Here is a 24,807-nt window from a genome sequence, read left to right on the forward strand (position 1 = left end):
GTAAGGGTAGTGATATATTCTGAGAAGTTTTGAAAATTGTGGTCTGATACAGAAATTAAGATGATTGACTATTAAACGGCATCTTCCTTAGGTGTAGACACCATGTCAGATTTCTTGGGCAGAGGTTCCTTTTGGACGCCTCACAGGGTCCCATGTCCTCAGCCACTGTCCTCTCCTGGAGCTGCTACAAAGTGCCCACAGCTGCCCTGTGCCCTGCAGGGTGAACAGAACTTCAAGCCCTGGGTCAGCTCCCCCTAGGGGACAGCCTGAGGTGTGGGGTGCAGCCTCTCAGGGAAGCTGCTGGGGGCCCTGGGCTGAGGAATCTCCTGGAACAGGCCTCATCTTGACAGCTACTTCCTTGGGACCTTGTTTTCCCCAAGCCCTGTTCCCATTCCTTGGAGACAGGTGGCCAGTCAGCCTGTGGATGCTGGTGCTGCGGGGCCAGGTCAGCAGTGACTCCTGCCCTTTCAGTCTCTCACAGTGTGAAGGAGCGCAACCTCTCCCAGAGCATAAGGACCACCCACCCCAGTGCACAGCTGTGCAAACCTGAAAAGCCTCATAGACTGGAGTCATGGTCCAGGTCCCTGAAAGGGTGATCCCAGAGGCTTTCAGTGAGCAAGACCTGGAGGGGGCATGTCCCAGCTGTCAGGGCCCTTCCCTGCCCCTTGAGCCCGACACATATGTGCTCCCTCAGCACCAAAGCTTTCTGTGCATCACTTTGAAATGATGTGCTCACTTATCTGAGGACCAGGTTTATTTATTCAGAGCCAAATGGGATGGACTATTATTAAATAGGCAAGACAGAAGTGGATTTTAAAGTCTAGTTATATTTCCATTGTTAAAAATTCTAATTTACAGCCAGGTACAGTGGTGCACACCTGTGATCCTTGCTGTTCCAGAGGCTGAGACAGTAGGATTGCAAACTTGAAGATAGACTTAGCGACTTAGCCAGGCCTTATGCAACCTGGTGAGATTGCATCTCAAATAAAATATAAAAATGGCTCAGGATGTGGTAAAGTTCCTTTGAGTTCAATCTCTGGTACCAAACAAACAAACAAACAAATAAAACCCACCTAATTTACCTTTTGCTACCCCTGCATATGTATAGAAAATTTGAGAGTCAATCTTGTGTTTTCAGTGATTTCCAGTTGAAAGCCCTGTGGTAGATTCCAGAATGCCACTTAACATACAGAGAAATTCTGTCTTCCATTTTGCTGCTGAAAATGAATCCATTTTACAAAAATAGTTGTGGATAAATTCATGAATGCAACTTCATAAAAACTAGTTTCTCTCCTTTACACGGTCATGAATTTGACAGGGAATAACAGTTTGTGGTGGTTGTTGTCTGGACTTCACAGGTTCATGTTAACTGTGAGCTTTTTTGGTATCAGGAATGGAATCCATAGGTGCTTAACCACTGAGCCACATCCCTGGCCCCTTTTAGATTCTTCCTTTTTAGTCAGGGTCTTGCTACATTGCCTCAGGCCTCTGACCCCTGAACAGCTGGGGTTACAGATGTGCACTATCATACCCATCTTCATTGCAAATTTTAAGGACAACTTTGGCGATATCTGAAATACCCAACTGTGATCATTTAATCACTGAATAATTTAAAGTCAAATAATAAATGAGCATTCCCACCATGTTACCTGATTCCTGTTCCCTCCTAATTACCTCCTCTTAGGGCTACCCATTTGGGAGCTGGCCTTTTAGCTTATGAAACTTGGGAGTAACATAAATGCTCTCTCTGCTCTCTCTGTTCTGTACAATATTTTCACTGGTCTTAGATACAGTGTACTATTATCCATGCCCTGACTTTCACATAATTTTCTGAAATGCTCTTTGTTTTTTCAAAGAGTGTGAATCATGGAAAAGTTCAGTCTCCTTTGTAAGAAAGTGTGTTGTCTTTCCATTGATTTTGTTGCCTCTCATTGTGTATCTTTTGTATTGTAATCTTTTTTATCACTCATTACATATATTTTCAGTTTTTCTTTGTAATTTTTTTAATGTGTGTGTGTGTGTGTGTGTGTGTGTGTGTGTGTACTGCTGAGGATTGAACTGAGGGCTACCAAGTTCTTTACTACTGAGCTACTCTCTGGCCTGAGATAATTAGTATTGTAGACTGTTGTTTACTTATTTGCTGATGTATTGAGTGCTGGGATTGAAGCCAGGGACTTGTTCATGCTTATGTTGTCCTCCAAAAATGAATTTCAATGTATGAGCAGCATTTTGGAGGTGGGCAGGTGTTTAACTGGGGAATAAACCTACAGGCACTTGACCACTGAGCACATCCTCAGCCCTTGCTATTTATTATGTACTTTTTAATTTTTATTTTGTATAGTTGTAGATGGACGGAATACCTTCATTTTGTTAATTTTTCTGTGATGCTAAGGACACAAGAGCCCCTCCTGGTCCATGGGCAATATTGTTAGGTAGAATGAATGTGAGACACTGTGCAGGATGTGAAAGACTTCACAAAGTCCAACTTAAGAGAAGAGAATAAAATGGTATATACTTTCCATTATTGGGGTTAATATGACAGGGTGTATTGGCCCCAAGTGGCAAATTTTTATGTTTTATATGCAGGCTTTCTGGCAGAGCTGAGCAGGGTTCTTATTTCTTTCTGATAGTTAAACCCAGGAAGCTGAGAGCCCTGGGTCAGTTTCTGGGGGCACATTGCTTCCTAGGCAGGATGCAGATGGGTTTGTGGATTTTCTTGAAAATATTGGTGCATCTGAAACCTTGACATAGAAAGAGTTCACAGAGGGGGACTTTATAGTGAGAGAAAATAATGAGGTCAGTCTGTGCAATGGAATGACATGTTTCAAGGAGGCAAATGAGCTTGAGCTCACAGACATGTTATGAGACTACAGATGTCTGAAGCCTAACCTAATACAATTCTACATATTATGATATTATTTGCATATCACCTATTGCAGTAATAATACAAGATTATTCTTTTACAATAAATACTGACTCCTACATACAATTTCCGCTATGCATTCATGACAATGATTTCCCTTTCTAGAAAATCTCACAGCCCTTGTCAGCACCTAAACACAGGGTAAGGACAGGGTTTCCTTGTCTCCCTGGCGTAGGTGCACTGGTCAAAGTTCCTTTCCTGCTTTTAATCAACACCTTTTCTGTTTGCATTTAGGGCAAACAGCTGAGCAGACTTGTGGGATCAGCAGAGTCAGGTCTGTACATAAGAATTGATAATAGTAGAATGGAGACTATCTACATTGAGCACAAGGCACCCATTTTATTTTTGCTGCCCATTGCTGTTTTAGAGGGTTGCCTGCCTCCCCCCACCCCACCCCTTTCTCTGCTGGGGATGGAACACTGAGCCACAGCCCCAACCCCAAATGTTTCCTTTTATAGCTCAGGCTGCCTCCTCAAAGATCAGAGGCCAGGAGGTAATGAGAATTACTAATATAATTTTCAAAGTGTTTTCATTAGTAGATATCATATATATGTGGGATATATATGATAGCTTTAAAGAGTGTTTCAAAAATATGGAGACCGTGTCTTTCTAATTTTCCTGAGGTCCCATTATTATATATATATATATATATATATATATATATATATATATATATATATATATATAAATTCAGAGGGGCTTTACCTGGACCACTGAGCTACATCCCCACCCTTTTCATTTTATTTTAAGAGAGGGTCTCTCAGGGCTGGAGTTGTACCTCAGTGGTACAATGCCTGCCTCACAAACATGAGGCACTGGGTTCGATCCTTAGCACCACATAAAATGAAATAAATAAAAATTGTATTATCTACAACTTATAAAAATAAAAACAGATGGTCTCATTGTTTGCAGACGCTGACCTGACCTTTGGCTCCTCCAGCCTCAGCCTCCCTGAGAAGCTGTGCTTTGTTTTTGTGTTGAGGTTAAACCCAGGGCCTCGCCAGCTCAGAAAGCACTCTATGGCTGAAGCCTAGCTCAGCGCCAGGTGTCACCTCTGTACCAGAGGCTAAGCCAAGGCTTCCCACCTGGATTAGTTCCCAGCACAGCTGAAAAGCTCCGCCTGGAAAGGGCCTGGGCCAAGCATCTGTCACTCTACCCAATTTCAGTCAGTGATTGGATGATGCTGCCTCTCAGTCACGATTCAGAGGCGGGCCTGGAGGCCATCCATCCAGGATGCTGGGAGAACTGCCCAATCAGTGCGCAGAGGGAGAGGAAGGGCGGGCTTCCGCAATCTTACCAGCATTTCTTCATCAGCGACTCCCCTCCTCAACCTTAAACCCCAGAGTTCTCTGCTCCAGGGACTAAGGTGACTCTGCTCTGCCTGTTTCCCCCCACCCTTGTCTCGGGTGCCTGGAGGTTCCTCGAGAGGATGCCGGGTCACCACAGAAGACAAAAATGGTGAATTTGCGACCAGGGCTGAAGGTACACGTCACCACCTGCCTTGGGGCCAGGTGCCTGGGTGAGCTGGGGAGCGCGGCAGAGGCAGAGTCGTGGCCCTATTCTTTGTCTCGTGGGGTGAGCTGGGTTTTGGGTTTTTGAGGTGAGACTCCATTCTCTATAAGGGCCTCTGTTTTATTTATCTTACACAATATTAGACCCAATTTACCTAACTACCTATCTGTAAATCTGGCTTCACTTCTGCTTCAGCCTCCAAAGTTCCTGGGTTTACAGGGCTGTGTGGAGGAGGCAAAACTGTGACTTATGCAGTCAAGGGGAGAAATAAAGAATGTCCACACACTTGTGCCCCTTTCAATGCTCTATTCACTCAAATTACTCAATACAGTTTAACTCTATAGGTTCTTAATCAAGAAAACAACAATCCTTAATGCTAGGCACTGCAATAGACATAATCAATTCACAGGAAACTGTGCCACAGCCTGGAAGCAACAAACTAACCAGGGGGTGAAGATCAACTTGTGAAGGTGGATACAGCAGGAGTGGGAGTCGTTTATTGGAGGACACTGGGGGTATATACACATAATTAAGAACAAGCTGTGTATTCAGTTAACATAAACTAGGTATAACAGTCAACGAATAAGGAATCATCATCTTAATGATTACACACAGCTTAACTTAATTGACATAATCTAGGCACAGCAGTCACTCATTAAGGAATCTCTATCTTAATGCTTGCTGGCCTTACTTCTCAACCACTACTTCCTCTGGCTGAAAGCCAGGTGCCATCTTGACTTGTTTATCACCCTAACTGCAAACAATTCTAGGTTAATTAATTCACAGCAAACAATTCTAGATTCATTCTAAGCACTGGACAACACATTTAATTATGATAAGCTAATGACATTCCCTCTGCATGCTAAGTTCAAAGATCTTATGTCTTAGGCTGTGAGTCCAGCAGATGCACACTCACTCAGACTTCGGTGACCAGGTCTGGAACTAAGGCAAGCATTTCCTGGTGTGGAGCAGAGGACCAGTTGAGGAGGGGGTCCTAAGGAGGAGGTGCAGCTCTCACCAAGGTCCAGATGAGGCAGTAGAGTTTGAGAATGGTGAGGATCTTGCAGAGGCTCAGGAAAGATGCCAAGTGATGGGATGTCAGGTCCTCATCAGACTCTCCAGCTCCAGTGCATCCTTGTTTCTGTTGGCTGAATTCCTGCTCATCAGCTCTATCATGTATACGAAATTTGGGTGCTTTTGATCACACTTTCAATCCTTATCAGCTACCACCCTATTTCTCTTTTTTTTTTTTAATTTTAATATTTATTTTTTAGTTATCAGCGGACACAACATCTTCGTATGTGGTGCTGAGAATCCAACCCGGCTGCTCACATGCCAGGGGAGCTCGCCACCACTTGAGCCACATCCCCAGCCCCACCCTATTTCTCAGTGACATCATTTACCCTGGGGTCATCTCCACCCTGACCTTCTTGCCTTTCCCTCTTATCAGGCAAGGACAGACTGCCAGAGGCTTTACTCTCTTTATCAGGGTGAGGGGAAGGAACTTGTTTGAGGCCTTACTGGAGGGATCTGTGGATGTGCCTGGTGAAACTGCAGGTCTTTTAAAATGGAGTTGCTTAGGCTCAGGCCTAAGGCCATTCTAACAAGGCCTGTGTCCCTGGTAAGAAGTACACTTTTGAAAGTATTTGTTTTCTATTTCTGATTATTATACTTGAGGGGAAAGAATAATCACTTAACAGTTCCCTGTGTTTGGTCAAAATAATTACTTTAAAAGGAAAAAGGCATTTGTACATACGACCTAGGGATATTGAATCTTGGGTTATGTTCGAGGCCCCCCTGCCCCAATTTGACATAAATCATTTATTTACTTAAATTTGTTTTTATTAGTTATACATGACATTATAATGCATTTTACACAGTACACATAAATAGAGTGTAAGTGCTCCTTTTTCTGGTTGTACTTGATGTGGATTCACACCAGTCCTGTAGTCACATATGCACATAGGATAATAGTGTTTGATTCATTCTTCTGTTCTTCATCCTCAACTGTTCAAATTTGATTTTCAGATGGGGTCTGGCTATGTTGCCCAGCCTGGCCTGTAAGTCCTGACCCTCCTGCTTCAGTTTCTCAAGCTGTTGACATTAAAGTCATTGGCAATCCCAGCTATGGAGAATAGTTCATTTTGATTTAAATATTATTGACCATACTCAGGAACATGGATTCAAGTGACCCTAAATGATGTATGTGTCCCACCCTGAAAGACAAGGATTAAACCCAGGGGCACTTAATCACTGAGCCACAATCAGTCCTTTTTAGATTGTATTTTGAGACATGATCTCATCAATTTCCTTCTGGCCTCACTAAATTGCTGAGACTGACTTTGAATGTAGCAATCCTCCTACCTTATCCTCTAAAGCTACTGCGATTACAGTTGTGTGGCACTGTGCCTGGCCAACATGAACGCTTATGAAAGAAACTGTGTATCACTACATTAACCAATTGCATTGGTAGGATCATCAGATTGGTGGACTACAGAAAGAAAGGAAGGAAGGAAGAAAATAGAAATATCTTCTGACTGTCTGGTAAGGGTAGGGATATATTCTGAGAAATTTAATAGTTTTGAGAATTGTGGTCTGATACAGAAATTAAGATAATTGGCTATTAAAGGGCTTAAGATAGCCCAACATAATTTTTGCTTTCCATACAGAACCCTGCCTTTCCACCCTCATGGTGGTCTGGTTAGCCAAAGTCAAGTACTCTGAAGGTTCCTTGATGTAGATGCAACTACATCAAAGAACTCATAGAGAAGTTGAGTTCACAGCTGTAAAAATCTTGTGCTTCTCCTTTTATCTTCCTTAGGTGTAGACACCATGTCAGATTTCTTGGCAGAGGTTCCCTTTGGACGCCTCACAGGGTCCCATGTCCTCAGCCACTGTCCTCTCCTGAAGCTGCCACAAGGTGCCCACAGCTGCCCTGGTCCCTGCAGGGTGAACAGAACTTCAGGCCCTGGGTCAGTTCCTCCTAGGGGACAGCCTGAGGTGTGGGGTGCAGCCTCTCAGGGAAGCTGCTGGGGGCCCTGGGCTGAGGAATCTCCTGGAACAGGCCTCATCTAGACAGCTACTTCCTTGGGACCTTGTTTTTCCCAAGCTGTGTTCCCATTCCATGGAGAGAGGTGGCCAGTCAGCCTGTGGATGCTGGCGCTGTGGGTCCAGGTCACCAGTGATTCCTGCCCTTGTAGTTTCACAGTGTGATGGAGCGAAACCTCCCCCAGAGCATAAGGACCACCCACCCCAGTGCAGAGCTGTGCAAACCTGAAAAGCCTCGTAGACTGGAGTCATAGTCCAGGTCCCTGGGAGGGTGATCCTAGAGGCTTTCAGGAAGTAGGACCAGGAGAGGTCATGTCCCAGATGTCAGGGACCTTCCCTGCCCCTTGAGCCTGACACATGTTTGCTCCCTCAGCACCAAAGCTTTCTGTGTATCACTTTGAAATGATCTGCTCACATTTTGAGGCCCAGGTCTATTTTTTCAGAGCCAAATGGGGTGGACTATTATTAAATAGGCAAGAAAGAAGTGGATTTTAAAAGTCTAGTTACATTTCCATTGTGAAAACAATTACAGCCAGGTACAGTGGTGCACACCTGTGATCCTTGCTGTTCCAGAGGCTGAGGCAGTAGGATTGCAAACTTGAGGACAGCCTTAGCGACTTAGCCAGGCCTTATGTCTGGGGATGTGACTTATCAGTAAAGTTCCTCTGGGTTTAATCTCTGATCCCAAACCAAAGAAAAAGAACAGAACAGAAAAACAAACAAACAACAACAACAACAACAAAATAAACACATCTAATTTATCTTTTGCTACCCCTGAGTATGCATAGAAAATTGGTGAGATTTGATCTTGTCTTTTTAATGATTTCCAATTGAAATCCATGTCCTAGATTCCAGAATGCCACTTAAGATACAGAGAAACTCTATCTTCCATTATTGCTGTGGGAAATGAATCCATTTCTACAAAAATTGTGGTGGATAAATTTATGAATTTGATTTTATGTAAATTAGTTACAGTCATTGACAAGCTGATGAATTTGACAGTAATGACAGTTTGTTGTTGCTGTTGTTGTCTAGATTTGGCAGATTCATGTTAGCTCTGTTGTATCAGGAATGGAACCCAGAGGGGCTTAGCCACTGAGCCACATCCCTGACCCCTTTTACATTCTTCCTTTTGAGTCTGGGTCTTGCTACATCACCTTGGGCCTCTGACCCCTGAACCACTGGGGTTACAGATGTGCACCATCATACCCTTCTTCATTGGAAGTTTTAAGGACAATATGGCAATACCTAAAATACCCAACTGTGATCATTTAAAAATCACTGAATACTTTATCAGTGAAATAATAAATGACACCTGTTTTCTGAAAAGGAGAGATATATATGTCTAAGTTAGGGTGCTGATCCTCTCACAAGCACTCCCACCATGTCACCTGATTGCTGTTCCCTCCTAATTACCTCCTCCTAGGGCCACCCATTTGGGAGCTGGCCTTTTAGCTTATGAAACTTGGGAGTAACATTAATGCTCTCTCTAGTCTCTCTGTCTTGTACAATATTTTCACTGGTCTTAGATACAGTGTACTATTTTCATTTTAGATAAGTTTTTCTATGTTCACCCCAAAAAACACAATAATCCATGCCCTGAATTTCACATAATTTACTGAAATGCTCTTTGTTTTTTCAAAGAGTGTAGATCATGGGCAAGTTCAGTCTCCTTTGTAAGAAAGTGTGTTGTCTTTTCATTGATTTTTGTTGCCTCTCATTGTGTATCTTTTGTATTATAATCTTTTTTATCACTCATTACATATATTTTCAAGGTTGTTTTTTTTTTTTTTTTTTGTGTGTGTACATGGACTGTTGGGGATTGAACCAAGGGCTATCAAGTTCTTACTACTGAGCTACTCTCCACCCCAAGAAAATTAGTATTGTAGACTGGTGTTTACTTATTTGCTGATGTATTGAGTGCTGGGATTGAAGCCAGGGACTTGCTCATGCTTATGTTGCCTCAAAAAAATGAATTTCAATGTGTGAGCAGTATTTTTAGGTGGGCAGGTGTTTTACTGGGGAATAAACCTACAGGCACTTGACCACTGAGCCAGTCCTCAGCTCTTCCTATTTATTATGTACATATTTATTTTTATTTTTATTTTGTATAGTTGTAGAGGGGCAGAATACCTTATTTTTTTAATTTATCTGTGGTGCTAAGGATCATACCCCGTGCCTCATACATGCTAGCAAGTGCTCTGCCACTGAGCTACAATCCCAGTCCCCCCATTTATTGTTGATGAAGACCAAGTTTCACAAAATTTCTGGATGTCTTGCTAAATTGCTGAGAGAGCCTCCAACTTGCCAGTTCCATACCTTGACCTCCCTAGTGGCTGAATTTACAGGTGCACACCACCCTACCAGCAGTTGGTATACCTTTTAAAGATTTATCATCCAGGGCTTGGGATTGTGGCTCAGAGAAAAAACGCTCACCTAGCATGCGTGAGGCCTTGAGTTTGATCCTCAGCACCACATAAATATTAAACAAAGGAATTGTGCCCACCTAGAAGTAAAGAATAAATATATATTAAAAAAAAGACTTATCATCCAGTTTCTTTCCAGATGGAAATAGTATTGAAAGATCAGTTTCATTGCTTTTGTCCATAGTTTTGAAATTTGTAACTATGACTTTTCTTCTTTGCTTTATTTTTTGCATTATTTTGGGGGAAAGGTATTCATTATGTAATATTGTTTCTTATGTTTATATTTGTTAGAGAGAGAAGATGGGAGGGGAGGGGAGAGGGGATAGTAGAGGATAGGAAAGGTAGCAGAATACAACAGTTACTATTATGGTATTATGTAAAAATGTGGATGTGTAACCGATGTGATTCTGCAATCTTTGTAATGTTTTGAATAACCAATAAAAAAAAAATGGGAAAAAGTTTATGGCATGTAGTTCATTTACTCCTTATTGAATCAATTTTGTTATTCAGAGCAATTTTAGACTTATAGTTTGTTAGTCAATGTTTTCTAGAGGAAGAGCATCAATATGAAGTGTGATTATAAAAGGCAACTTATTAGATTGGCCTACTTGACCTGAAGCTGGATGTCCACAGTGACCATCTGCGCTGGAGAGCTTGAGAAGTAGTAGCTGCAGAGTCCAAGAGGCTGAAGCCTCAGAACAAGAGGGATCAGTGGTGCTGCCCTAGTCCAGACCAAATGTTCTGGAAACTCCCTGGAGAATCACAGGCAGAGTCCACTTTGGGAGAGTGAAGAAGGCAGAGTCTGATGTCCTCAGATCATTGCAGCAGCCATTGGAGAAGAAAGGGGCTTTCTCTGCTGCTGCTTCCTTCTTCTTCCAACTTTTGTTCCACCTAAGACACGGTCCTATGGATGGTGCTGCCTATACCTAAGGAAGTTCTCTAATTTGGTTCTCTGTTCCACATGCCAATCATTTGTAGACACACCCTCATGGACACACCCAGAGGCCTCTTAATGATAGGTATCTCTTAATCCAATGCAGTTGACAATTCAAATGAGCCATTACATATAGTATCAAACACCTTTCTCTACACTGTTCTCAATATTTTGCATTGATGTTGGATGCTTGTTAGTTACTGAATCAGTACCCTACATTTGATTAAGAGAGTGGATGAAGCAACACTTTGTCATCAGCCGAAATCCATCCTTTACCTTAGGGTTCCTTCTCTGTGTGGTGTGATTTTGTGTGTCTCATACTCTACATAGTAATGTCATACAGAAGAGTATCCGTGCATCTATAATGTTGTCTCTTCTGGAATGTTCTTGACTTGGAATCTTACTGCACTTGGCCTTTCAGACTGGCTTCTCTCGCTTTCCAGTCTGCCTTTAAGGGTGCTGTATCTTTCCAGGCTGCAGAGCTCACTTTCTGGATGATGTTCTTTGGTGTGGTTAAAATGTACCTTGTCCATTCAGCATTAAAAGGTTCATCTTCCTTGCTTCAAGCTTTGGGCAGTTCTAGACATGGCTGCTGTAGTTACTGCTGAGAAGTTTTCTGTGCATTATTTTCACCTCATTTGCATAGACACCTGGGAGTGTCGTGAATTAATTGTAGAGTGCACCATGTTTATTTTGTAAGAGCGTGACTGTCTTCCAGAGAGAGTGTTCTTCTCTGCATTCACATGAGCAAGGGAAGGGTGCTTGCTGATTCATGTTTTCACTGCCTTTTGGAGCTTTTGGTGTTTGGCATTTCACCCCTCCAGTTGAGTATCTGGTGGCACCTCATTGTTCATTTTGAAGTTTTCTAATTATATGCAGGTGAGCATCTTCTCACACATGTGTTAACTGTGCCTCTTTATTGAATGAGTGTCTTCCCAAATCTTTTTCCCACTTCCAAGTTGATTGCTTATTTTTTTACTGAGTATTCTTCATGTATGTTGTACACCAACCCAGTGTCACTATGTGTTGTGAGAACAATTTGTCCAGTTCTCCAGCATGTCTTCTCATTCTATCAAGGGCATCTTTTGAAAAACGCAAACTTCGTTTTGATCAAGTTCTACTTACAAGTTTTTCACTCACAGATCATGTGTTTGATGTTGCATATGAAGCTGTCATGCCAGCCCAGATTTCTCTGTAAGTACTTCTTTGTTATTTTAGTGAAGTTTGGAGTTTTGCATTAGGTACTACAATGTTTAGGCAATTTTTTGGTGCCGACAAGTGAATCCTGGGCCTCCTATGTGCCAGGCAGGTGCTTTGCTACAGCTGCAGCCCCAGCTGTGTGTGCTACTTTGAGACTGAGGCTCCACTGAGAGCGCTGTGACATTTGTGAAATGAGAATGTTTTCTTTGTCTACATGTTAATTCATGTCCAGTGCTTTGGCAACATTGTCCAAGAGAGTATATTTTTCATTGATTTTCTTTTGCTCTTTTGTCAAAGATCAGTGGAATATTTTTATACTGTGCCAAATACCACTGTATCTTGATGATTGTAGATTTTTAGTAGCTGTTAACCTCAGGTAGTGTTCATCCTGTGAACTGAGTGTTCATTACTGTGTTGGTTGTTCTGGATCTTTTGTTACTGAAATCAAAACTTAAAATATTTTTTATTGGGATTATATTGAATCCATAAATAAAATTGGTAAGAATTGATGGTAATTGAGGCTTCCCATCTGTGAACATAAAAGTATCTCCAAATATTTTCCATGTCTCTGATACTTTTATTAGAAGTTAGCAGTTTTTGTCATACAGATTTTTGTAAGTTTATATATGAGTATTTCTCTTTTATTGGTTCTGTATAAGTGGTATGTGTTTGTTTTTCTTTTCATTTTGGCGCTGGGTGTTGGACTCAGGGCTGCTCTACCATTGAGCTACATTCCCAAAACTTTTAATTTTTTGTTTAGAAACAGAGTCTTGCTAAATTGTCCAGGCTGGGCTCAAACCTAGGATCATCCTGCCTGGGCCCCCTGATTGGCAAGGACCACAGGCATGGCCTCCATGCCCAGCTTCCTGCTGTCAATAGTATAATCATTGTCCTGTTTATTAACATGACAACACTGATGTCATATCATTGTTTTTCATGATTCTTCAGTGGATTCCAGTAGCATAGAGGATCATGCTTTCTCTCTATGAAGACATTGTGTTTTTTTGAGTTTGAGTGTTTTTTCATTATTCTTGATTTTTTTAACTATTGATATAATCAATATTTATTATTTAGCTTTTTGTTGTGATGAATAATGTTAATTGGTTTTTTAATTCTGAATCAGCCTTGAATGTGTGTTGCGTTCCTGGGACCTGCAGAGGCTGATGTGAGTGGATCTGTGCCACTGGGCTTGACTTCCCACAGTAGTATTCTGTTCCCTGGAAAATGTTAACTGAGTTTTAAATTTGGCATCAGTCTTACAGAGCAGTAATAATTTCCTCTTGGCTGTGTTTATAATTCTTTTTATTTATTTTTTGCTTCAGTAAAGTATTTTTTGATGAGGAATTTTGCATTCATGATCATGAGAGTCTTTCATAGTTTTCTATTTAATACTTTATTTAATTTTAATAATATCATAAAATATGCCATATAAAGAATTAGAAGGTGGGTTGGGGTTGTGGCTCAGTGGTGGAGAACTTGCCTAGCATGTGGAAGGTCCTGGGTTTAATCCTCAGCACCACATAAATAAATAGGATAAAGCTATTGTGTTCAACTGCAAGTAAAAAATAAATATAAAAAGAAAGAATTAGAAAGTTTTAACTCAACTTCTGTTGTCTGGAAATAACAGTAGAAAATTGGTGGCAGGTCTTAAGTGTCTCCTGGAAGCCTGTTTGAGATGTCAGAGCCTTGACTTTCTGTTTTCTGGGGGCAGGTAGTAATTACACATTTTTAAAATTTTTGAAATGTGTTTTAGTCTTTCACAGTTAAATGTATAATAAATGATATTTGTCTGCAGGATAGATGGATGAAGTACCCTTAGCCACTTAGATTTCAGTTTACCTGGACCATCATTGTGATCTGTCTCCAAGACACCTGCTGTCACTCATACTTTGTCCATGCAACGAAGGACAGCCCACTAAAGGCTTTCTCTCAGCCTCCTGTTAACCTCTGTTGATACTGTCCTGCTTCAAATGTCATGTGTCTTATGTCCTTGAGCATGGTTCTTTGTGAGTGGCAGGGTCGTGTTCTGGTAGGTGGTCCTTTGTGCTGTTCCACACTGTGCAGAAATCATAGCTTGCTTAGAGACCCACATGGAGTGGCCTGTTTCACAAGCAGTCAGTGTGGGATAGTTCAGGATTCTGGGCTGCAAACCTGCTGCTTTAACACACCCTGGAAGTGCTCGTGCCTGAGGTTTTCTTGCACCAGCTGTGCTACAGGAAAGAGGAATCTCTTTCATGACAGACCACCACTGTACATGTGGCCTATCTTGATCAAAGTGTCTTTGAGCAGAACGGTAATATGTGTCTCATGACTGTACATGATCTGAGTGAGACATCTGCTGTTCAGAAGAGTTTGAGAATCATTGGACATTCATTGTTGCCATGATGTTTGGGAAAGGATTTTCTGCTGTTAAGAAAACTATTTTTCAAACTAATATAATTTTGTAAGGCTGTTGTTTGGACAAGATAACATCTTGGGGTCATCAAGTTCTTTCTGAGACAAATGCCATCATTTGACACACCCCATTCTGCTTTGACATTAACCACCAGAAATTATTATATTGTGATGTTTATTAATCATTGTGCATGATTACTAATTGGGTAAATTTGTTCTGGAGTAAAGCACCTGCAAACTTCTAGTTGTTCTCCGAGTAATCACGCAAGTTGAGCTCAGTACCCAGTGAACACATTGTGACAACCTGTGTGGAAGATTGTCTAACTGTTGTCTATAAGGGAAACTCTTTAGTGACTCCATACTCTGAGGGTGTGGGTTGGGGCTGATTCTAGGCACTTCTTTGAGGATGGAACAATTGACTTTCAGAAGGAAACAGGAGATCAGTAAATACCATGTTGTCTATTTTAATTGTGGAGGCCCAGTGAGCCACTGTGGTTGGCAGGATCTCTCAAATGCTGAGTTTTGTGATCCCAGCAATTTCCTACTCTGTCAGCTTTCTTTTCTAAGGGTAAGTAATAAGGAGGGTGCTAATATTAGCTCTCTACTGCACAGGATGTTGGTAAGAAGGTGATAGAGATGCAATCAACAAATAACATAAGGGTGACCCGGGAGACCCTCTTACTTCCTGTGAACTCAACAAAGGAAGGGTGTAAAACACTCTACTATTTACCTTGTGTGGGGCCCAAATCTAGTGTTGGAGTGGCTGTGAAGAATTAAATGCACTGAAGATTTCAATGACCAAATCGTGGAATTAATCGAGAGGCCAGGGAATCATGTGAACATCATGCATGTTGAGTATAGATTTCTCATGCTGTCAAATCTCTCCTGGCCTCCACTGCACATTTGTGGGATACTTTAGATCTCAGTGACCTTTGAGGATGTGGCTGTGAACTTCATGCAGGAGGAGTGGGATTTGCTGGATGCTTCCCAGAAGAACCTTTACAGAGATGTGATGCTAGAAGTCCTCAGAAACCTGGAATCTATAGGTAATAATTTGTGTATTTATTTAATTGGAGAAATTGTGTTTATTTTTTTATTCATGTAGAAAATGAAAAGACAATCAGTTGGTGAATTATTATACTATAAAATGCCCCATGAATTTGGAAATGCATTTATAGCTCCTAGAAATTTATAACATTTTGGTTTGACATTTTAGGAAACCAATGTGACGAGAAGAACATTGAAAATCAGATCAAAACTTCTGGGAGCAGTCTAAGGTAATTGTACTCACAAGAGGAATCCTTGAGGGAATCTGGGGATGTCATATAATTTTTAAAACCAATGCAAGAAATTTGCACAACTTTAAATGTATTTATTCTTAGAAGATTTCTTACCAGAAATATATACTTCACTGGGACTAGGGTTGTGGCTCCATGGTAGAGAGCTTGCCTTGGATGCTTGAGGTTTTCTTCTCAACACCACATTTAAATCAATAGAGTCTATTGTCCACTGAAATAAATTATATATATATATATATATATATATATATATATAATTTATAAGTCTATTCAAAGTTCTTGACATGCAAAAAGTATTATGAAATTGCATATGTGAGTATAACTATTTGGGACAGAATTTTAATATTTATTTTTTGGTTTTCGGCGGACACATCATCTTTGTTTTGTATGTGATGCTGAGGATTGAACCCTGGCCACAGGCATGCCAGGCGAGTGCGCTACCACTTGAGCCACATCACCAGCCCAACTATTTGGAGAATGACCATAGGCATGCTGTGTTGCAAAGCATTGTTTCCTCTCAATCTCTTTATTTTCTGGCAATTTGAACAAGTTTGAAAAACCTAGGCTTTACCTCATGTTGGAAGTAACGTTAACCTAGGACCTTAAATAAATACAACATCATGAATTAATCAATTATTAATAATGTGCTGGTCATCAGATACCAATTCTTAAGCAAAGAAAAATTTTAATAGAATAAATTCATGTGACTTCATTACGTGTGCCAAAGACTTCATATGCCCTTCATTCCTTCATAGGGAGATCACATCTCACTATGGACCCGAATGCTACAAGCATGAAGAATGTGAAGAGAAGCCATGTGAATTGAAACAATACAGGAAATCTCTGGTTTCTCTCAAAGGTGTTCACACACAAATCTTAACACAAACTGGAGATGGACCCTATGAAAGTACAGTATGTGGGAAAGTCAACAGTTGTTCGAATGACATTCAAAGGCATAAAGATTCTCATACTGGGTGGCAACCAGATGAATGTCAACAATGTGATGAAGCCTCATCTTCTCCTACAAATGTTCAAAAATACACAAGAAGACATAGGGGAGGTAAAGCTTTTCAATGTGAGGTATGTGGGAAAGCCTTTCATTCCCCCACTTTATTTAGAAAACATGAACGAATTCATTGTGGACAGAAATCCCATGAATGTAAAGAAGGTGGTAAAACCTTAGTTTCACCCACAAGTCTTCACAGTTACGTGATCACGCACACTGGGAAAGTACTTTTTAAATGCAATGTATGTAGGAAAGACTTTGCTTACCGAAATATATTTAGAATACATCAGAGAAAACATACTAGAGAGAAACTCTATGAAAGTCAACAAAGTGGAAAAGCCCACACTACTTTGTCTTACCTTCAGATACATGAACAAATCCATACTGATGAGAAGACCAATGAATGCCAACAATATGGAAAAGTCTTCACTACTTCTTTATCCCTTCACAGACATGAAGGAACGCATACTGTAGAGAAGCCCTATCGATGTCAACAATGTGGAAAAGCCTACAGTACTTCATCTTACCTTCGGATACATGAACAAATCCATGCTGGAGAGAAGCCCTATGAATGCCAACATTGTGGAAAAGTCTTCACTACTTCTTCTTCCCTTCACAGACATGTTCGGACGCATACTGGAGAGAAGCCCTATGAATGTAAGCAGTGTGGCAAAGCTTTTGCTCAACCATCTAACCTTCACACACATAAAAAAACTCATATGAAAAAGAAAACCTATGAATGTAAACAATGTGGGAAAGCCTGCACTAGTTTGTCTTACCTTCAGAGACATGAACGTAGGCACACTGTAGGGAAGCCCTATGAATGTAAGCAGTGTGGCAAAGCCTTCACTCGGTCCACTCACCTTCACTCTCATGAAAAAACTCATACTGGGGAGAAGCCCTATGAATGTCAACAATGTGGGAAAGCCTTCAGTACTTCTTCCTACCTTCAGATACATGTACGGACTCATAGTGGGGAGAAGCCCTATGAATGTAAGCAGTGTGGCAAAGCTTTTGCTCAATCATCTAACCTTCGCTCACATAAAAAAACTCATATGAAAAAGAAATCCTATGAATGTCAACAATGTGGGAAAGCCTGCACTAGTTTGTCTTACCTTCAGAGACATGAACGAATCCATACTGGAGAGAAAACCAATGAATGCCAACAATGTGAAAAAGTCTTCACTAGTTCTTCCTCCCTTCACAGACATGAACGAACGCATACTGGAGAGAGGCCCTATCAATGTCAACAATGTGGAAAAACCTACACTACTTCATCTTACCTTCAGATACATGAACAAATCCATGCTGGAGAGAAGCCCTATACATGTCAACAATGTGGGAAAGCCTTCATTACTTCTTCCTACCTTCAGATACATGTGCGGACACATACTGGAGAGAAGCCCTATGAATATAAGCAGTGTGGTAAAGCTTTTGCTCAATTGTCTAACCTTCACTCACATAAAAAAACTCATATGAAAAAGAAATCCTATGAATGTCAACAATGTGGGAAAGCCTGCACTACTTTGTCTTACCTTCAGAGACATGAACAAATCCATACTGGAGAGAAGACCAATGAATGCCAACAATGTGGAAAAATCTTCACAAGTTCTTCTTCCCTTCACAGACATGAACGAACGCATACTGGAGAGAAGCCCTATCAATGTCAACAATGTGGAAAAGCCTACACTACTTCATCTTACCTTCAGATACATGAACAAATCCATGCTGGAGGGAAGCCCAACGAATGCCAACAATGTGGAAAAGTCTTCACTACTTCTTTTTCCCTTCACCGACATGAATGGACACATACTGAAGAGAAGCCCTATGAATGTAAGCAGTGTGGCAAAGCCTTCATTCGGTCCACTCACCTTGACTCACATGAAAAAACTCATACTGGGGAGAAGCCCTATGAATGTCAACAATGTGGGAAACCCTTCAGTACTTCTTCCTACCTTCAGATACATGAGCGGACACATACTGGGGAGAAGCCCTATGAATGTAAGCAGTGTGGAAAAGCCTTCACTATGTCCTCTAAACTTCATAGACATGAAAAAACTCATACTGGGGAGAAGCCCTATGCATGTCAACAGTGTGGGAAAGCCTTCAGTACTTCTTCCTCCCTTCAGATACATAAACGGATGCATACTGGAGAGAAGCCCTATGAATGTAAGCAGTGTGGCAAGGCTTTTGCTCTATCGTCTAGCCTTCACTCACATGAAAAAACTCATACAAAAAAGGAACCCTATGAATGTCAACAATGTGGAAAAGTCTTCACTACTTCTTCTAACCTTCACAGACATGAACGAACACATACTGGAGAGAAGCCCTATGAATGTAAGCAGTGTGGCAAAGCCTTCACTCAGTCCACTCACCTTCACTTACATGAAAAAACTCATACTGGGGAGAAGCCCTATGAATGTCAACAATGTGGGAAATCCTTCAGTACTTCTTCCTACCTTCAGATACATGAGCGGACTCATAGTGGGGAGAAGCCCTATAAATGTATGCAGTGTGGCAACGCCTTCACTGACTCCTCTAAACTTCACAGACATGAAGGAGCACATACTAGTGAGGAAACCATATCAATGTCAACAATGTGGGAAAGCCTGCACTACTTTGTCTTACCTTCAGATACATGAACAAATCCTTACAGGAGAGAATTCTAATGAATGCCAACAATGTGGAAAAGTCTTCACTACTAATTCTTTCTTTCACAGACATGAACGGACGCATACTAGAGAGAAGCCCTATGAATGTAAGCAGTGTGGCAAAGCCTTCACTCGGTCCACTCACCTTCACTCACATGAAAAAACTCATACTGGGGAGAAGCCCTATGAATGTAAGCAGTGTGGCAAAGCCTTCGTTCGATCCCATCATCTTCACAGACATGAAAAAACGCATACTGGAGAAAAGCCTTATGAATATCAACAATGTGCAGAACCCCTTGACACATCCAGTGAACCTCACATACATGGAAGAATTTATGCAGAAGAGAAGCCTAATGTATACCAACAATGTGGAAAAGTCTTTTTCTTGCTTTTTCTTTCACAGACATGAAGGGACTCACACTCAAGAGAAACCCTATCAATGTAAGCAGTGTGGCAAAGCTTTCACTCAGTCCTCTCATCTTTGCTCACATGAATGAACTCATACTGGAAAGAAGCCCTATGAATGTCAACAATGGGGAAAAGCCTTTGTTATATCCCATCAGCTTCACTTACATGAAGAAACTCATATTGCAAAGAAATTGTACTGGTTAAAACAATTGGCAAAATCTTCTGTTATTACTGTTCTTCTCATCAACATGTTGGAAGTTTACTGGAGAAAAATTCTCTAAATGTGAATTGTGGTGGGATCAATATTTCTTGTTCCCTTCAAACAAAAACAAAGGGCTCACTCTGCTGAATATTGTACTGGGGATTGTACTGCAGATTTGGTCTGGTGGCCTTCTACCACTGAGACTCATCCTCATTGTTTTTTATATTTTTAATTTTGAGACAGAGACTTGCTGAGTTCCTTAGGGTTGTTCTAAAATGCTGAGGCTGTCCGCAAACTTGTGATCCTTCAGCCTAAGCCTCCCAAGTCTCTGGGATTAAAGGCATACATCACCACATCTGGCTGAATAACTGTTTAAATGTGAAAAAATATGGCAAATCATTCCATTTTCCCTGTTGTCTTCAAAGCCATTTCCCTCACTGGAAAACAAACACTCTGAATGGGAACGATTTGCTATACTCAGCTTCATGTTCTAGACCTATTTTTCTTTTATGAAAATTCTCATGGAGAGAAGCCTATGAATGTAAAAAATGTGGGAAATCTTTTAAGTTTTGCAGTTTATTCTGAGTACTGGAAAGATTCATGCCAAAATGAATAAACCCTATGAAAGTAAGAAATACAAAGGGTTCAGATGTTTTAGTTTTATTCAGTTGTATTAAAAAAAAAATACTGTAGATAAGCAATATTGGGCAGTACTTCATTTTGACAGTTTTATTCAAAGACATAAAAGGACTTACATCTGGGCTGGGGATGAGGCTCAAGCGGTAGTGCGCTTGCCTGGCATGCGTGCGGCCCGGGTTCGATCCTCAGCACCACATACAAAGATGTTGTGTCTGCCGAAAACTTAAAAATAAATAAATAAATAAATATTTTAAAAATTTTTTTTTAAAAAGTATTTACATCTGGGAAAACCTGTCTGCTAATTATGTATTTATTTATTTATTTGGGATAAAGAAATTGCAGAAGAATGCATTACAATTCTTATTACACATATATACCACAATTACTCATATCTGTATATAAAGAAATTTGACACCAAATTCATGTCTTTATACATGTACTTTGTATAATGATGTCCTTCACATTCCATCATCCTTACTAATCCTCTGTCCCCTCCTTTTCCCTCCCAGTCCTCTGCCCTATCTAGAATTTATCTAATCTTTCCATGCTCCCCCCTATGTACCCCCTATGAGTTAGCCTCCTTAGAGAAAACATTCGGCATTTTGGGGGGGGGGATTGGCTACCTTCACTTAGCATTATCTTCTCCAATGCCATCTATTTACCTGCAGATGCCATGATTTTATTTTCTTTATTATTGCTGATTAAATTTCCATTTTGTATATATGCCACTTTTTTTTTTAATCCATTCACTCTAGGTTGACTCATAGTTTAGCTCTTGTGAATTGTGCTGCTATAAACATTGATGTGGCTGTGTCCCTGTAGTATGGTGTTTTTTAAGTTCTTTGGGGAAGTCTGAAGAGAATGATTGCTGGGTCAAATGGTGGTTTCATTCCCAGATTTCCAAGGAATCTCCACACTGCTTTCCAAATTGGCTGCACCAATTTGGAAGTCCCACCAGCAAGGTAATAGGGTACCTTTTCCCCCCCGCATCCTCACCAACACTTATTGTTGTTTGTCTTCATAATAGCTGTCATTCTGACTGGAGTGAGGTGATAGGTTAGAGAAGTTTTGATTTGCATTTCTCTAATTGCTAGAGAGGATAAGCATTTTTTCATATAAATGTTGATTGATTGTATATTCTCTTCTGAGAAGTGTCTGTTCAGGTCCTTGGCCCATTTGTTGATTGGGTTATTTGTTTTTTTGGTGCTTAGCTTTTTGAGTTCTTTATATGCAATAGAGATTAGTGCTCTGTCTGATGTGTGAGGGGTAAAAACTCGTTCCCAGGGTGTAGGCTTTCTGTTCACCTCACAGATTGTTTCTTTGGCTGAGAAGAAACTTTTTAGGTTGATTCCATCCCATTTATTGATTCTTGGTTTTAATTCTTGGGCTATAGGAAGTTGGGGCCTAATCCCACATGATGAATATTACAGACTATATTAGATGCAGAGTCTCTGGTTTAATTCCTAGGTCCTTGGTCCATTTTGATTTGTACTTTGTGCATGGTGAGACCTAAGGATTTCATTTTATGTTGTTGCTTATGGATTTCCAGTTTTCCTAGCACAATTTGCTGAAGATGCTTTTTTCTCCAGTGCATGTTTTTGCACCTTTGACTAATATAATTGTAATTGTCTGGGTTAGTGTCTGTGTCCTCTATTCTGTTCCATTGGTCTCCCAGTCTGTTTTGGTGCCAACACCATGCTGTTTTTGTTACTATTTCTCTGTAGTATAGTTTAAATCTGGTACAGAGATGCCACCTACTTCAGTCTAAGGATTGTTTTAGCTATTCTGCATGTCTTATTTTTCCAGATGAATTTCATGATTGGTTTTTCTATTTGTATGAGGAACGCCTTGGGGATTTTGATGGGAATTGCATTATATCTGTATAATGCTTTTGGTAGCATGGTCATTTTGTTCATATTAATTCTGCTATCCATAAGCAAGTTAGATGTTTTCATCTTCTGAGGTCTTCTTTGATTTCTGTCTTTATGGTTCTGTAGTTTTCATGTATAGATCTTTTACTTCTTTCATTAATTTGATTCCCAAGTATTTTTTCTTTTTTTTGAGCATATTGTGAATTGGGTAGTCTTTCTCATTGCCCTCTCAGAGGCTTTGTCACTGATATACAGAAATGCCACATTAACCTCACTCCCCCACTGGCACCAAGGCCAAATTTGGGGGCCAACAGAGGTGAGGCAAAGAACCTCACCCCCCCACTGGTGCATAGACCTATCCACAAGTATGGCTGTATGCTGGACCGGTAGTCAGTGACGGGTATGATCCAGTTGCAATGGTATCAACCTAAGACAGGAGGCTGACGCCTAAAGGTCAGTTTTCCAATGACGGGTAAGAGCCATATGTTGAACTGGACAACCTACCAGGCACGGTCCTTAAGCCACATTACTTGTTGTTTAATTAATCAGAAGGGGGGAGATGCTGGGAGCCATCAGCCAAGTAGGTATGACAAATTCCTTGCCAGCTTACTCCCATGCTGTCTAGTGGAAGGACTTCTGAAAGGTGACCTTGCTCAAGGACCAGGGCAGGATCCGTGTTTAGGGTGTTCCCCCTTTAGAATAGGGCGGTTTAGCATAATAGGAGATTAGGGTGTTCCCCCTTTAGAATAGGGAAGTTTAGCATAATAGGAGAGTAGGGTGTTCCCCCTTTAGAATAGGGCATATCCTGCTGCTGAGTTCCTCTTGAGTGCTTAGGTCAGACAGTATTTTTTGAGAGACAGAAGCCCATGCGGTGTGGATTTAGGCAGGAGAGGATTTGGGCAGAGAACGGAGTGGATTTGGGCAGAGAACGTGGATTCCCCCAGAACGTGTTTGTAGACGGCCGGTGTGAGTTCGGGAATAAAGAATTGCTGTTTGAATCTACAAGCTGTGTGGAGACTCGTGATTTGTGCCCAGCCAGAGACTGCGGCAATTTATGGGTGTTGATTTTATATCCTGCTACTTTGCTTAACTGATTTACTAGTTCTAGAAGTTTTCTGGCGGAGTTTTTTGGTTCTTCTAGATACAGAATCATATCATCAGCAAATAGTGCCAATTTAATTTCTTCTTTTCCTATACATATCCCTTTGATTATTTTCATTTGTCTAAGTGCTCTGGCCAGCATTTCAAGAACTATGTTGAATAGAAGTGGTGAAAGAGGGCAGCCCTGTCTCGTTCCAGTTTTTAGAGAAAATGCCTTCAATTTTTCTCTGTTTAGAATGATGTTGTCCTGAGGCTTAGCATTGAAAGCCTTTACAATATTGAGATATGTTACTGTTATCCCTAGTTGTTCTAGTGTCTTGAACATAAAGGGGTGCTGTATTTTGTCAAATGCTTTTTCTGCATTTATTGAGATGATCATATGTTTCTTATCTTTGTGTCTATTGATGTGATAAATTACATTTATTGATTTGTCTAAGTGGAACCAACCTTGCATCTCTAGGATGAATCCCACTTAATCATATTGCACAATCTTGGTAAGCTGTGTTTTCTATTTTATCACTTGATATTGGTCAATTTCAATTGTGTATGTCTTCCTGTTTCAATCTGGGCAGATCGTATGACTGAAGAAATTTCTTGATAATTTCAATGTCTTCTATTATCCTCTGTATTTCTGTCAGATCTGTTGTAATGTTATCATTTTCATCATGTATACGGGTAATTTGAGTTCTCTCTCTCTCTCATTCTCTTTGTTAGCATGGGTAAGGGTCTGTCAGTTTTATTTATTTTTTTAAAGAACCAACTTTTTTGTCCATATTGTCAACTGTTTCATTTGTTTCAATTTTATTGATTTCAGCTCTAATTTTAATTATTTTTTGCATTCTACTGCTTTTGCTAATGGTTTGTTCCTCTTTTTATAGGGCTTTGAGAGGTATTGTGAGGTCATTTATTTGTTAACTTTTTTTTTTTTTTCTTTGAAAGAATGAATGCCATGCAATGAATTTTCCCCTTAGTACTGCTTTCATAGTGTCTCAGATTTCCATCGGTTTTTTATATGTTCTTATTTATGCCTAAGAAATTTTAATCCCCTCCTTGATTCCTTCTGCAATGCATTGTTCATTCTGTAGCCTATTGTTTAGTCTCCAGGTGATGGAGAAATTTTTACTTTTTATTTTGTTTTTGATTCCCAATTCCATTTAATTATGTTCTGATGAAATGTATGGTAGTGTCTCTTCT

The 24,807-nt window shown here is 40.5% G+C and overlaps 1 protein-coding gene across 1 annotated transcript; it reads left to right on the forward strand.

Annotated features, from left to right (window-relative positions):
• The first annotated feature begins 4,330 nt into the window (after nt 1-4,330).
• LOC143639900 (uncharacterized) lies at nt 4,331-20,747 on the forward strand. Its single transcript, XM_077107930.1, is given in 7 exon segments — nt 4,331-4,381; nt 15,357-15,483; nt 15,654-15,714; nt 17,361-17,782; nt 17,951-18,202; nt 18,287-19,317; nt 19,319-20,747. Coding segments are annotated over 7 exon segments (2,379 nt in total). The 5' UTR covers nt 4,331-4,378; the 3' UTR covers nt 19,802-20,747.
• The last annotated feature ends 4,060 nt before the right edge of the window (nt 20,748-24,807 follow it).

The sequence above is a fragment of the Callospermophilus lateralis genome (assembly GCF_048772815.1).
Source record: "Callospermophilus lateralis isolate mCalLat2 chromosome Y unlocalized genomic scaffold, mCalLat2.hap1 SUPER_Y_unloc_1, whole genome shotgun sequence".
Lineage (NCBI taxonomy): Eukaryota > Metazoa > Chordata > Mammalia > Rodentia > Sciuridae > Callospermophilus > Callospermophilus lateralis.